Below are 15,754 nucleotides of genomic sequence, written 5' to 3'. Positions count from 1 at the left end.
TGCAGCAATTCATTTAATTTTATTTTCTTCTTATGTTAACTACCTCACCCTCTGCCCCATGCATAAGTACAACACTGAATTTCAAAAAATTTGGCAGAGTTAAGCACCAGGTGAACATACGTAAGAAATTAACAGGTGCCACATTACATTAGTTTTGCTGTTTCCAGGATAAATACTAGTCAATACATCGTAATGGAAGGTTTATTGAAAAAAAAAATCAAAAGAAAAATACGTATTTGCTAGTAAAATGACATATTATAATTTTTTATTGCTTACTTAATTAAAAGTCGTCTTCTTTCACATCTCAACTTTCAGAAAAAATAAAATTTGTTAGCTGTTTGTTATGGAGGGGGCAGCACTACTGTCAAGGGCAAACTAGCAAACTGTGTATTTATACCAGCAAGTTAACCATCTGGGATCAAAAAATGAAATGGGAGTCAAAACTGGTTTTCATTATGGCTTTCTTGGGAAATTTAAGCTATACAGTGGTTACTAATATTTAGAAATTCAAGCTAAAAGTTCTTGCAATGTATTATTTAATGGGCAAAAGGGTGGGTGATTAACTCCACAAAAATATTCAATCCAAAACACCCTTTCACCAAACCTGTCACCTGTGTTTGCTCTATCCATGCGCTATGAATGTGCTCCTAGGTTTGTTCAAATGTACGTTTTTTTTTCACAAAACTTTACAATGTGCATCTGAGCCTGAGGGGAAAGTAACAGTGTCTTTTAATATCTATGCAAGTAGTGTCTTTTAAAATGAATTCAGCCCTTGATTTAAAAAAAAAAAATCTAAAATACATTGTTCTAAAAATACATTGTCAGTATTTTACAGAGTTTATTAAAAGTGCCGTTTATTTGTATAAAAAGTGTGAACTAAACGGAAGTAAATAAAAAAAGATTTGCAGTTCTCTTCATTTTCATAGAAAATCCCCCTATTATTTTCTGAATGTATTTCCAGAAGAATGTGTCATCAGCCGATGAGTATCTTCACAGAAAGCTGGTGAAGAACCTCCTCTGTCTTCCACACAGTGTCACTAGGTGGGATTTGCCTCCAGTCTTATGTCAGTGTTCACTTACTGCTTTGGCTAGTATGAAGTAAAATAAAACATGGTTAAATACTGAAACAAGTAAACCAATGCCAAGCAGTAAGCAATTTCTGCAAACGTTTGGGTTTTTTTAAAGCCTTCTGCAGTTTGGCAGAATAAACAATTCACACAGACACATTAAATGAATAATTATCTCACGATGCCACTGATGCTCAAACGCCTGTGCCCCCTGCATGGTGCTGGTCATTACAATTAGTTTATTTTTCGCAAGAAAAGGTACCTTTTTATATCTAATACTCTGGCACTGTACAATTATTTTTCTGGGTTCTTTAGACCACACATAGGTAGAGACCTCTTAAGACCTCTTCACATGCAAAGATCTTATGTGACAGCAAAAATCAGCTAGCATACCCCTGGATATAGAAGAGTCAAGTGTTCTTCAGACACAGCAAAGATGGTAGAATCTGGTTCTCAGAAAGATAAACTGAACCAGAAAAGCAAACAGTCCTTTCCATCAAGATCTGTAGAGGCTCTTAATGTCTATACATCTCTCTTGATGTAAATTTGTCATTTTTCACAGGTCTTGTAGAAGGCCTTTCTGGTATGTGGCCATTTCCATTTAGATTTTTATTTTTTTGCACAGATATTTGACTCAGATTAGTGGCAATTAAAACAAAGTTATCTAAAGATTAACACTATTTGAGTTACTCAATCAACCCTCTTTACTATTTCATCTGTGTTTTAACTTTTTCTTCAATTTCAGGCAATAAAATTAGGCCAAAAGACATCAGAAATATGAGAATAGTATCAAAGGAAACTATGGATGCGAGTGTCTTAACTAGGGACACACTTAGCAGTCGTATGCAATATTTACATGTTTTTCTATTTCAAATATAGAAAACACTGCAAGTCCTACCAGGAAGAGATACAAATAAAGACATTTCTTAATAAGGACAACGAGATTTGAAGTGGCAAAATAACCTAATCAGAGAAAAAAATAATCTTCTGTTAACACAATTCAATGAAAAACACACCAAAGGCACAATCATAGCCAGACACAAGATTGCAGACTTAGTCATAAAGGGCCAAATATTCAGCTCACCACAGTCAGGACTCCGATGCCAGCTCGTGTGTAAGATAACCAGCCCACAAACAAACCCCCTGCTCTTTGGATTCTCTTGAGCAGCAACTTTATACGGCACACACAGGCAGAAAAACACCTGTGCACCCCAACAGTGGCCACTAGAGTACCCAGCAGTGGCCATCGGAGTACAAACGGCTGCTGAAAATCTGGCCCCTTGCTACCAACAGTACAGATGTCTCCCTCCTTCACCGCAGTGAGATTGTGGAAGCACCTTATCTGTAGAGCAACAGGAGTTACCTGAAGACTTCAGAAGCCCACGTGTTAGCTCATTAGAAGCAATATTCACAAGAATGAAAGGTTTCAGGAAAAATAGCTGCATGCTTTCATTTGGATCCAATTTCGGTTTAGTAAAGATGTTAAAATGTAGCAAGCCACAGCACAGGCACAATGGCAAATCAGACATGCCGAGAGCAGTTAGTTCTTACTTTTAAGGTGTTTAAACAAATGTGTAGTGAAATCCATTGCTTAAGGGGGAGTGAGGTGGCTGTGGTACAGAAGGTGAGGGTGCTTTAGGTGGATAGGTCAACTGCTGAGCTAGAAGGGATCACATACAGGAATTAGGCTGCACAATCAAACATTCATATTATCAAGGGAGTGACCTTAATTTTCTACCACATGAATAGGAAACCTGATTAGTAATACAATGAGGTGCTACACTATTTTAGTCACACAGAATACAGTCTAGATGACAACATTTCTTTCTAATTGCTGGTTTTTTTCTATTTGTTGCAGAAGTTATGCAAATAAACATTCCTGTTTGGATGAGAACACGGATAAGTATTCAAGTTTCACTGGAACATGATTAAAGCACACAACACTAATATACTCTCATCAGTCCTGCTTTTAAAACTGCAGTTCTGGACCTGCACCTGTATTTGCTAATTTGATTTCAAGACACCACTGAGGCTATACGGGTTTTCAACATTTCCTTTGTTATATGCCAATGAGCAGAAATAAAATAACATAAAGAAAAATAATTTTTAAAATATTACATATGCATGTAACATTTTGCTTAGTACAGTGCATGATACAGTAAGTAAATTTTCAGATCTCAGCTTAAAAATACAGGATAAAGAACACAGTTATTAAAACTATCATTGTTTCTAAATAAGACTAATGATATAGTATTGGAAGACAATAATCATAAAACTGAAGAGATTGAAACTCAGTCTAAAATTCTGCTTTTATATTTTGGAAGGCTGAAGATAGATGTAATTCCAAAGCAAACAAATTAGGAAGTGACTTCTTAATGCTCTTGTATTTGACTTTAATCTTCCAGATTCTTGACATGGTTTCCATTTAGAAGATTGATTTCTTAGTAGGAACAGAGGAACTCTAAAATGCTGCTTTTCAAGGATTAGATAAATGTACAATTTATTTAAAAAGATTTATATTAGCATAGCACCTTAACATAACTGCTTCCCCCTGAAAAATGGGAAAAGTTAAGCTTCACAGTCTTTTTCATAAGCAAACCTTCGTAAAAAAATCTAGATAATTACTTTTGGATTTTCATATATTGTCTGTTTCATCATCAAGGAGCAAATGACAACTCACACTTCAAAAATCAAACTACCAAAATAACAACGTGAAAGAATCTGTAATATGAGACTAAATGAGAATGTACAATCAGCTGTGCAAAGCATCAAATGCTTTTCTTTTTAATCACCTTAGATCATCGAAAATATGCCATAAATAAAAACCTGAACTCTTTTCTGGTTTGTAGATTTTCTATCAAAACCAAACCACTCTGACTTCTTCCTTTTCTTTTTTTTTTTTAAATACTATGAAAGGTGTTTGCTTTTAAAGGAGTAAGTAATAATCAAAATCAAAGCCAGACATGTTTCAATAAAAGAATTTTTGAGATACAAGCGCGGCAAGGAAAACTGTGCACAGACGTAACATTTTGGGATTCCTTAAAACCCTCAGTCCTTAGCTACTGTGTTAGGATTTCTTTAAGTGTCTGAATGACAAAAGAGGCAGCTGCTGTACTTCACAAAGAAAATTAAACTAAAAATTATCTCACAACTGACTGCAAATGTTTTGAAGTTCCATTTAAACATTTCAGTGCCAATACATATTTTAATTCCCTCATTGAGGAAAACTAAAGAATTAAGAGGATTTCTGTGGTTACATATACCTATAAATATGTGACAGTCACACTTTCGAAAAAATTACAATTTAAAAAGTTAAAATATAAATTAAAAAACTATAGTAATGAAAACCCTTCTACATTCACCATACAATATTTAAAAATCAAACTTATTTCAGTTCTGTACAGTTGCTACAAATTCAGATATACCCAGAAGTAAGTTATCTGGCCCCATGAAGACCTTTAAGTAGGGAAGGCACTCTGCTCTTGTCGTACAGACACAGAGGAATAATTTTAAGTATGGGCTGCATTCATCTGGGCTGATCCTGGCTTTAGTGTGACCTTTTCCCAGCAGAAGCTAGAACTCGCTTGCCAAAATGCTGCACTGGCTCATTCCTCATGAAACATGAAGTACCAGAGTTCCTGTTACAAGGACCTGGTCACTAGAATTGGGACCAGACCACCTGTGGAGAAGCCCTTCTGATACACTGATGGCCTGAAGGTCCACGAGGTTATTCCTTGATACGCTCTCATGATTTTACAATTCTGGTTTTTTGTGTGTTTGGTTTGGTTTTATAACGTCTTGTCTCCTCAGTCAATCATTTTACCCCTGCCAGTCAGTTAAATTACCCACAGAAACTCTCTGAAGTCTCAAGATTCCTATCTTGAAAATGTATTCCATCGCCTCAAAATCCCATTCCCCTTAGGTTTAGCTGGCACTGCATCCCTGAGTATACAGCCACATTCAATCAGCAGTCTGCTACTGTAGATGCATGTTACGCATCTGGATATTGGAATAATCTGTCTTTAATGGGAAGGTCTTAAGGGCTGCTGTGGCAAGTGCCATAAGTTTAAACTGACAACTTCAGATGAGAAATGTGCACATTTTTTCTCCATCATAGTTGAAGTTTCCATTATTTCCATTCTCCACTGGAACAGTGAATGGTGCCAGTTATAAATGGCCAGTCAGATACTTGCTGGAATCGCTGCTGCATGGATTACTGTGTGATACAAATCTCTTGACATTTCTTACTTATTTCAACTATAAAGCAATCAAGAGTGAAATTATCACTTTTAGTAACATATTGCAGAGGATCTATTAATTTCCAGGCATCAAGTAGAATTCATGCACAGCTGTCTTGCTCTGACCTCTAATCTTGGTCACCAGACGGAAACGTGCCAATCCCTGTTTTACAAGGTCTTTTTCAGCCTGTTGTCACACAGCTCAAGTTGAAAATGATTGTACTCTAATCTCAATCAGTGGACCAGGGATTCTTTAGGTTAAGAAAAACTATTTTAAATCCTTTTCTCTTGATTTTTTAAAGTCACAAATCAATATTCTTTTTAAAAATATAGAAATATCCAATTTAATATAATTATAGAGAATTCAGTTAAAATGTTATTTTTTTAGCACTATTAGTTAGAGCAAGTTTTCAAGTTCTGAACTTATTGATCATACTACTTTGCCCCCTTCATCCAGTCCACTGAGGCCAAATACTCACTGTAAATTGTTAGACTCTTCTACGTTTGTTACTTATACACACTATTTTGAATAGGAATGACTAAAACTTTCTCTTATGCCAGGAGTTCAGCAACAACCCCATACAACTTTGGAAGCTGGTAAGAAATAGCTGTTATTTTGTAAATAACTAAGCATTACCTGCTACCTCCTTGCTCCTCTGAGAGGCTTCAGAAGCCAAAGCGTATGATATGGTAATGATGCGCTCCTGCTCTTGCAGCTGTGAATCTAAATCAATCGAGTTGTGTTTGTCCTGGGCTACAGTAGGCTGTAGATTGTGCATACTAGTGGGAAAGTGAAAAACAACATTAACATTTGCAAACATAAAGAATCCACCATGCAGATAAGAACAAGCTTGAATTCGTACGGCAGTTTTCAGATCTCATCTATCAAGCTCCGTACTTTATTGCTGTTCTTTAAAGTAGTGTCACTATTGCATGTAAATGCCTACAGCATACAAAGAAAAATGACACAGCCATTACATGTTCAGTCACGATTTCTGCAAAGCCTTAAGTAGCCCTTTGTTGGAAATACACTGCTAACACAAAAGCACTACAAAAAATTCTATTTATTTGAAGTTGCCAGTAAAATTTCTTGCTAGTGCTCAGTCAAAAAGGCATATAACCTGGTAGCCCTCAGGCACAGCCTCTTCAATTGTCTTCCAGAGACAGCAGATACTTGACATATCAAATTCTTGAAACTGAATGTTTCAGCTGACTCTACATCAGCTGTAAGTAGCCAAAAGTGTTCTTTCACAACTCCAGCTCTCACGCTGACTTTTCTTCTGCTTTTGGCCAGATTTGTGCCTTTCCTTCCTCCTCACTCTCATCTACAAGTTGCTTAGTAAGGACTCACTACTATTTTAGGATTCTCTGAACAAGAAAATGGACATATACAAAATTTGTTTTAAAAATTTGCTTTAAAAAGCAGCTTTAAGCATACTACACAAATTCAGAGTTCACTTTCCAAAAGCTAAAAGTTACATTTAGGTAATTCATAGGAATTAAGATTGTTGCATCGAGTTAGTTCTCAATATTCAGCATTAGCCTCTATATAAGATTTGGGAAAAACCCCAAAACCTGACCTTGATTTAGTAAGAATATTCTTTATCTTTTCTGCTTTACGCTGCCTTGCTGCCAGTTCTTCAGTAGAAAGAGGCTCTTCTGGCTCCAGTTCAACATAACGTTCTGGAATTACAACCTTCTCAGGTTTTGACAACTGTGGAAAGAAAGCAAGCATCATTTTTTTAATAACAAATGCCTAAAAAACTTGAGATGAATTCTCCGCAATGGGAGAACACAGTGAAAAGAATAAAGCATGGATTTTCGCAGTCAGCACATGTACCTGATGCTAAACACTCCCTCTGGATATGAGTGGATGCCCTTTTAACTGTGTCTTTTCCCTCTGATTTGTTTTACTTTAGAAGACAGATCAAACAAATATTAAAGGGGATTACAAAAGAAATCAGAATCAACAGGGAACCTTTCTTCAGCTCAGGCTTAGAGCCCGAAGTAGGGCTCTGACTAAAGGTGTTACAGTAAAAAGAAGCAACCACTGCAAGATTGACTGAACAACCTGAGATGTTAATGTCATTTTTATGTTGTGCAAGCAAGAACTTCTACAATTGAAAGGAAATACCACCTAAAGTTTTAACCTATGGTATAATTCTTCTGAGACTGCATATTCTTCTGGGAGCAGTGGAGAAAAAAAAAAAGGCAAACAGAAATACACTACACTGTGCAATTGTAACAACATGTTGCATAGATGTACTTCTGCAAACTGAAAATTTCTACATAATTGCATGAAAGCTAGCAACAAGTTTTTGTTAGGATCAATTACTTTGGGGAAAATTTTTTCTCCACATAAGAGACCTAAATCACTCAATGAAAACACAGTTTAGAAAAGGACTTTGAAAACCAATGCTTATAATACAGAACAGACTGCTTTTGAAAAACAAAAATAGAGGGTGTGTAAATAAATAGAAATAAGTAAAGGAGAACTATTTTTGATTCTTCTCATTGGATTTTTGTTAAAACACTCATGAGGCAATGAGTTTTCAAAATTCAAAGTTTTCAATAAAAACACTGCTACATTTTTTCACCACTGAACTTAGTTCACACTAATTCAATTATGTAAAGTGGCCTAACCCAAATCTCAGTGATTAGGCTCTGTAATTCACAGGCAATCATGGGCCAAAAGCATACAAACAGTCACTGGCATTTATGTCCATATTAAAATCACAGCCTCAAATTTTTTATACTTCCTTCTCAGGAAACACAAAGCCAATGCTTCCTAAAAAAATCCTCCTGTTTTCACTACACTTCCTTACTTTGAAATCCAACTCCCCTTTGGAGCTATCTATGTATCTATCTACATATATAGAGTTGTGTTTGGGGTTTTTTTAAATGTCTGTATCTATCTCCCTAATATAACTAACCTAGATCAGAATATCCTGCCATTTTCAGAATAACAAACCCAGTTAACATGTGAACAGCTCAGTACATTTCCTTCTGAGGCACTGAAGTACCTAAAGTACAGAAATGGAAAAGGACAACAAGACCAGGATGGGGCTCTGAGCAATCTGGTCTAGTGGGAGGTGTCCCTGCCCATGGTAGAAGAGTTGGAACTAGATGATCTTTAAGATCCCTTTCAATCCAAACCATTCTATGATTCTATGACTCTAACCTGGGTAAACTGAAAAAGAAGCTTTACCCTCAGAGCTTCAGACCTGTTTCAGTTACTCTGAAGTAGGACAGAAATGCCTGTAAGAAAAAATGTTTCCTATCCAAGGCTTAAATTAAGGAAGTTGAAAGTGATTCCCATTGCCCTGGGGGTCTTCAGGAAAAGAAAAATTAATAGCAGAGTACAACAAGGACAGGAAATAGAACAAAAGTATTTTTTCTGTTTCTGAAGTTTACAAAAGCACTGCATTTTCTGTAAAAATTATACAAAGTTTAACTGAAAGATACATTCATTCATTCATAGAGATTAGCAGACAATCCTCACAGAGGCTCACAGAGTAAACCTTTTACAAATATCTCTCTCTATAAAATGCTACTCTGCCAACAGCTTTCAGAAGAGTAAAGGTGCTTACCAGTCTAATTATCATTAATAATTTTAGTGACCTGCCATCTACCATGGCATTTAACACAACACAGTGTACCTCCTTAAACCTTTACACTTGCTATATTCTTTCTTTCCCACCAGATGGCTCAATCGCATTTCAAACTAACACTTAATTCGGTTACCGAAGCTGAAAAAAGATCTTGTGTCCAGAACACCAACCAAGGCATTCCAAAATCTGATAGAAAGGTGTTTTCTTTTCAAGTCTGAATAAAGCAGTGCTCCCTCTTCTCTGTCACCTTTTGCCAGTCAAAGTGAAGAGGAGTAAGGTACCTCTGGGGAACTAAACTTTTTCTTCTTTCCTGTTTCTTATTTTCAAATACTCTTCATGTTGTCTTTTCATCTTCTTTCTCCAATTAATATAACTTTCCCTAACTTAATCGCTTTTTCCTTTACAAAGCCTGAGATATATATTTCAAACAGTAAAGCTAACTTTTCAATTTCTTCTCTCCACTAGAACACAATACAAACACAAACCTTACAGAGATTTTATGTTCCAGGTCACAAGTTTGCAAAACCCCAAAGACTCCTTTTAGTTCAAACTTCCAGCTAACTTTTGAAAGAAAAGATAAGAATTCAGTGCCTAAAACTTAAGACAGGTTAATATTTAAACAGAATAGGAGGTAAAAAATTATGAGTGTTACCTCTCTGCTGATATCTAAATCATAGTCTTGAGGCTCCAGGTCTGTCTCTGTCACTGCTACTGGCTGAACTTTTAACCATTCATTCTCATCCTTCTCTTCTCCACGAATTGCCCTCTCAAGTAACTGCAAATCAAATTCTTGCTCTCGTTTCCACTGGTAATAGATACAAAACAATTAACAGCATTCAACCACACTGCCAAATTCACTGTATAGCAATGTACATTACTACTGCTGCAAATGCTACGTTGCTGAAAGAATGCAAAGAGCAAACCCCTTAACTGACAAGAGAAAGAAAATACAACTGTATTTCTTGGCACACACGGCTGGGAGTTTTCCTCTCTACCTGTGCTGCATGGAATTTGGAGTATTGTTTAATTTTACAAGTAATGTTCAGCGGTATTAGATTCTAAGAAACATATCACAATTTCACATTTGCTGATGAACGTGGAACTAGCCACACACAAAGATCTTTGGAAGCACACGTGTCAATACCAGTGAGCCTACAGACTGACACACTAGTCCTAGGCATTCTAAGGAGACAGTGCTGTGTGGTTTTGAATCACTACACAGAATGGGTACTTACATTGCAGCTTGAGAATCACAACTTGATAATTTTATGTATCTTTTTAGAATAATACCTACTGTTTAAAGTTGACAATATTTTACATACTGGCATTAACTTGTCTTGAAATAAAAAGTGTTTAACTTCTAAGCTCTTCTGACTTCATTAAAAGCAGAATCTAGCTAACTGCAAAAATCTTTCACACAGTCTTTATAAGGTAAATACTTATCAATATAAATTAGAAATATTAAATATTTATCAATATGAAATATTTAAATTTAGCATATTTAAATTAAGCAGCATAATTTAGAGTTCCCAAATCACTTCACAGTACCTCCTTCACAACTACACACAATACAGCTACTCACACTTAAGGACACTACCAAGACCTTTTTTGTTCAAAAAATTAAGTTCAGTGGTAGCACCATTCCATTCAGTAGATCTGAGCAACTTAAGCAGTGTAGTGGGAAAAAGAAGGGACAAAAGGAACAACAACAAAAAAAATTATCCCCTCAACCATTTGAGGCAATCAATAGGAGAATGTATTCTTAAAAATATCTCCAGTATTTCTGGTACAAATCTTTGGCTTGTTTTGGCTGAAGTTTGAATTCCACATGAAGTCCTTAGACGTCATTATGCTACTTGCATTAATAAATCTAATTGAAACCTATTCATGCACAAGCTCTCAGTATTCACTCAGAAGATAAGTATCTTCCACGTATATTAAAAAAGTTGAATAGCTAAAAGGCAATTATACCTCAAAAATTGAGATGTTTCTTTACAGAATTCAAAAGAGAAAAAAAAAAGTTTTCTCATGAGTACTCCAAACTCCTTCTACTCATATTCGAACCAGGCCTGATTGACATAGTATATTTTAAATACACAGTATCATTTTCAACTTATTATATATAGGTAAGAAAAACATCAAACCATTCTTACGAAGCAGGATTTTTATTGGCTTTGATGTTGCAACTTTTACATTAAAAAGGCAATGTATATAACAAATGAATTCAGGTACTGTGATCAATACTTGAAATGTCATACTACACTTGAGAGCTGACCAATTAAAAATTAGAACTACACATACAATTTACGTCTAAAGCAAAAGTTACATACTGAGCAGCACTTGAATTATACATTTAACTGTTTGCCATTTTGGCTGCTAAATCATTGTAATGCTGTAAGTAGTTGTGCTATCAAACATGCTTTTGCATATCAAAGCCCTATAGGTACAAGAGATGACCTCTACAAAACATTACTAGGGCTGAAAAACTCTATTTTAATTCTTTACAGCAAGAAAAAGACCAAGATGGCACCCAAATTTATAAATAAAGTGTTTGCCACAAATGTTAATAACGAGTGTTACGAAAATGTTTAAATTCGATTTGTGTATGTTATGCGAGTCAGGAAACATATGAAGCCTAGATTTATTTCCTCTAATTAAAATACGAAAATAACAGTGATAATATAGTACTTAAGTTCCCAAACATTATGCACTGTCTTTAAAAAATTTTTGATTGCAAAACAGAAGACAAAATGGATGAATGTCTCCAAGCAGTGCACTCGTATTTACTGGGAAAGTAAATACAAATAACTGGCTGTAAATTAGTACTACAGAACAGTGGGAATGAAAAGCTGAATATTATAAGGTTTTTTTAATGCCAGCAATTGACACACATGTACTAAATGCAATTAAGCCTGGTAAAAATTGAGTAGTCCAGTTAGAAATTTTAAAGTAACTACATAATTCTGCAAATTAAAAACAAGCAAACAAAAAAAGAGGCATTAGGTATGATGAGTGACAAATCTAAAAGCAAGAGATCTTGTGCAATGAATTAGGTAAAACAATGTGATCATTCTAAAGCTCTAGTGGACCAAATAAAAAAATAAATTAAAAGACCACAGCATAAGTGCAATTACAGTACAATCTTGGTTTAGCACCAAGTGAGCAACTGGGTAACTTCACCAATTAGAATTGCTTTGGTTAGTATCCAAAACGTATCATTATAAACTTATTGTCTGTACAGCATTTATTCTCGGAACACAACAAAAATACTTTTCTTCAGCAGCTTAAATTTGAGCCTTATTAGAATATTCCATGTTTTGAGCTTTAAAGAAGAGTTTGTATCAATTAAAACAAGTTAATTCTGACATAAATTCCTAATCCGCATGATTAGATTTTAAAACTGATTATCCATTTATCATCTTTTTAAAAAAAACCAAACACCACCTTGGTCTGATATTACCATGACTATCTCACAGACTAATTTATGAATTAAAAAGAAAAATACCCATGGTGAATAAGAACATTCTAAAAGGCCCATTCCATTATGAAGCAGTTTTAAAACTGTACACGCTTCTTACACTTTCTAAATACAATTCCAAGGATAAAAACTCATGGCTCTGAAGTCAACCCAATAAACTGGCATCTCCACTCATCACTCTAACCTCTAACCAACTTACCTGCTGAACATTCGACATTCACCATTACTACAGGTAAAAAAGATCACCTGTTACTCACGCTCTCTGAACTCATTTGATACTGCGTAACACTAATTTAATTGGACTAGGAGCATCACACACACACTCAAGTGAAAGTGCTTGCCAGGAAAAAAGAATAAATCCAAAGATATTTTTAGTTTAGTCCTTTTAAGGCATATCTAACATACTGAGCCTACGTCTGCAGAAACGGGCCTGATGAAAGACCGAGATGAGACAGACTGCCTTTCTCCTTGGCTAAGAGTCCTCTTGCGTTCACGGACTAATGCCTTCTGATGTCGCTTCATTCTTTCTAGTTGTTCCTCCGCACTCATCTTGCCTCTTTGGTGGTCTCCAGAGTATAAACGTTCCAAGGCACTCTTTGGTCTCTCCTGTAAAAGTCACAAGGCACACAAAACACGTTTTGTAATTAATACTTCATAAAAAGTATACAAAAAATGAACTCTTTCTGCTACCTTATTAGTAAATTTTACTCTATTTCCTTTGCATTTATTTGCATGTTTCGACTCTGTGTTTTCTATTAGTAGTGCTGATTTTTGGTTCTAAACCTTGTTTTATAGATCTATTTGAAATGCAGTAAGTTGTTTGTCTGTTTTCCAATTCATTTAAGAAAGTGAAAAATTGGAGATTTTATCAGATCGCAGCTCTTGGTCCTCTCCCATTTACTGCAGTCCCACTCCCTGCTATGCAAAATGTATTTTGGGCTTAACTATTTTCAACAGTTCAGACATTTGCCTTCAGATGTTTATTTAAAACTTACCTTGGACCTATCCCTTCGAAGTGTTGCAAACGATGAAATGGTAGATGACTGGTGCAATCTGGAAGTTGATCCAGACAAACCTTTATAAGGAAAAAGAGAATGCCTTAAACCAAATGACAGACAAGACAGATACTTTTTTTACATTGTCATCATGTTTCTATGACATTCTGGCTACTATTTTAGCCTGCATTTCACATTTTGCAGTTCAGAAGATCATGAGACGCATGAAATTTCATTTCAGCCAAACATAATGTGTTTCAGGTCACTACTGATCAAAATTCAGAAAGACCTACAATAATTTAGAAACTTATATTAAGTGAGGGATGGGGTGAAATCAGCTGTACCAGAGTAGATACACTGGACAAATAATCACCTCTATGAAGAAAATCAAACCTTAACATTCACAGTTCGAAAGGAAAGAAATAAGAAGGGAATGGCTAAGAATTTGCTTTTACCCAAATATCATGTCTATCCTCATTTGTGAAATAGTTACAGCAGTGTAGCACAGTAGGGATGGAGTGTCAATTCAGATGTAATATCTGAGGGCTTTAAATTCATATTTTTTATCAGTTACATTTCAGTGGCAATATTAAGTGTTTGTAAAAGATTACATAGAAATTATGAGGAAAAATAACTGAATATAAGAGATTCTAACAGCTAATTCCATGTTTTGCTATGGGTTTTTTTAAGCCTTATATATTAAGTTGCTTTGCAAAAGGCTGGTTGACTGTAACAGCACCATTAAAATGCATAAAATCTCTAGACTTTCACAGCACTGTATAGTTAATCTAAAAATAGTGATCTGACGATAAATGTCATCTCCAGAACATTCTAGGAGAGAAAAGCTCCTATACAGATAGTACTGTTAAAAATCAACTACATAAATTCCTGGCTTACCACGGGTAGGTAATGTCTGGTATCCACTGTCAGGGTTTATTAAAGCACTGGAAGGATGGCTGAGGTCACCCCCTATCATTGCCAGTTCTGGTTCACTCATGTATGAACGCAGTTCCACCTATACAGAAAAATACTCATCAGCTCAAACGAAATCAGAGACAGAAGGTCTTAATAATCTTAAAACAAATCCTAAAGCTTTGTTTCTGGATCACTAAATTTCTCTCCGCTATTATTACATGGCATAGGTCTCTCCTTGTCATTATCATCTCTATGCCATTAGATATCATTAATACCAGACTTACAAGTCCATATATTTCAGAGACAATAGTATCTTTTATTACAGGTGCACATAAGTTTAAAATGCAGGGGTATAGGTGTATGAGTGCTCACCCTATAATCTCCATTTACATATTGTCCGAGTTCTCTGTCTCTCTTTCTCTCATCTGACTGACGTTTCAGGCCCCGCACTGATGTGTGTCTGATGACAGTGGCTTCTCTCGGGAGAGGTGGAACAGCTGGTGGCTGATCATCAGGACTGTACAGCTGCGGGAGAGGAGGTCTGGGTGGTGCTTCATCTTCCTGGCAACAGGAAAGCATAGGGATTTGGCAAACAGTCTCAAAACAGTCTGGCACAAACTGAAAGTCCATTGCATTATATGTTATTTGTGACTGATCTAGCATGCTCTCCTCTGCCCACACCAGGAGCTTGAGGCTTTAAAACCCAAATGAGGCCCAAGAAATCAACCACAAAGTATTCCCAAGAAAGGCTGTGAATTAATAAGTTCTAAAACAGTATATGGCCACTGTACATAAAGCTCCAGGTTACACACATGTATTCTGCTGTACTACTGCTCAGATTCAACAGAAACATCCTAAGTGCCTCCCTATTGTGCCTCCACACTGTGTGCACTTCGTAACCATGACATTTCACTGTTCCTGCCAGAAGGAAAAGGAAACACTGGTGAATGAATCACAGAAGAGCAGTACTTACAACCTTTGGCTTGAGCTTAACTGGTGACTGAAGAGGTGGCTCGATTTTTTTCAGCTGCTGTGCTTGGTGCTGTGTTCTGGTCTGGAAATAAGGCTGTGGATACAGCCTGACCTCCAGGGGGGATTTAACCGGGCTGCGTGGAGGGCTCTGCGCAACTGGAAGTTTGTTCTCCGCAGTTGCAAGGGAAGCTGGTAAGGAAGGCACTGAAGACTGAGAAAATGAAGGCACTGTTTTTCTCTCTAGGGGAAAAACAGACAAACATGCTAAGTGTTGTTTCCTACCAGTGATGTTCATAAGAATAGCAATTAAAATACTTAGACTTCACAAAACAGCCCTTGTCCTTTACTCATTGCTTTGAACACAAATGGGGGTTCTGGACATAAGAAATGTTTGTTCGTTACATTGTAACAAGAGTGGAAAACATTTTTTAATGAGAATCTAGTAAGTCTTTCAGGCCAGAAATAAAACCACACAGTT

At 36.0% G+C, this 15,754-nt stretch overlaps 1 protein-coding gene across 9 annotated transcripts in view; it reads right to left on the bottom strand.

Moving 5' to 3' along the window:
- Positions 1-814: 814 nt before the first annotated feature.
- LOC108495475 (pleckstrin homology domain-containing family A member 7-like) overlaps positions 815-15,754 on the bottom strand; it is a 176,492-nt gene continuing 161,552 nt past the window's right edge. For 6 of the 9 annotated variants that reach the window (XM_017811219.1, XM_017811228.1, XM_017811195.1 and 3 more), the window contains 9 exons: positions 15,278-15,516; positions 14,677-14,865; positions 14,287-14,404; positions 13,390-13,469; positions 12,800-13,000; positions 9,569-9,721; positions 6,886-7,019; positions 5,943-6,085; positions 815-1,088 (listed from right to left, as the gene is read on the bottom strand). In XM_017811219.1, the coding sequence (XP_017666708.1) occupies positions 1,066-1,088; positions 5,943-6,085; positions 6,886-7,019; positions 9,569-9,721; positions 12,800-13,000; positions 13,390-13,469; positions 14,287-14,404; positions 14,677-14,865; positions 15,278-15,516 (1,280 nt within the window). In that variant the 3' untranslated portion in view covers positions 815-1,065. Of the gene's footprint in view, positions 1,089-2,269; positions 2,728-5,942; positions 6,086-6,301; positions 6,674-6,885; positions 7,020-9,568; positions 9,722-12,799; positions 13,001-13,389; positions 13,470-14,286; positions 14,405-14,676; positions 14,866-15,277; positions 15,517-15,754 lie in introns of those variants that run through there. The other 3 variants (XM_017811203.1, XM_017811266.1, XM_017811237.1) reach the window with 3 other exon arrangements.

The sequence above is a fragment of the Lepidothrix coronata genome, unplaced genomic scaffold (assembly GCF_001604755.1).
Source record: "Lepidothrix coronata isolate B3197 unplaced genomic scaffold, Lepidothrix_coronata-1.0 Scaffold1, whole genome shotgun sequence".
Classification (NCBI taxonomy): domain Eukaryota; kingdom Metazoa; phylum Chordata; class Aves; order Passeriformes; family Pipridae; genus Lepidothrix; species Lepidothrix coronata.
The sequence above is the reverse complement of the archived record's forward strand: the minus strand, read 5'-3'. Positions and strand labels throughout refer to the sequence as shown.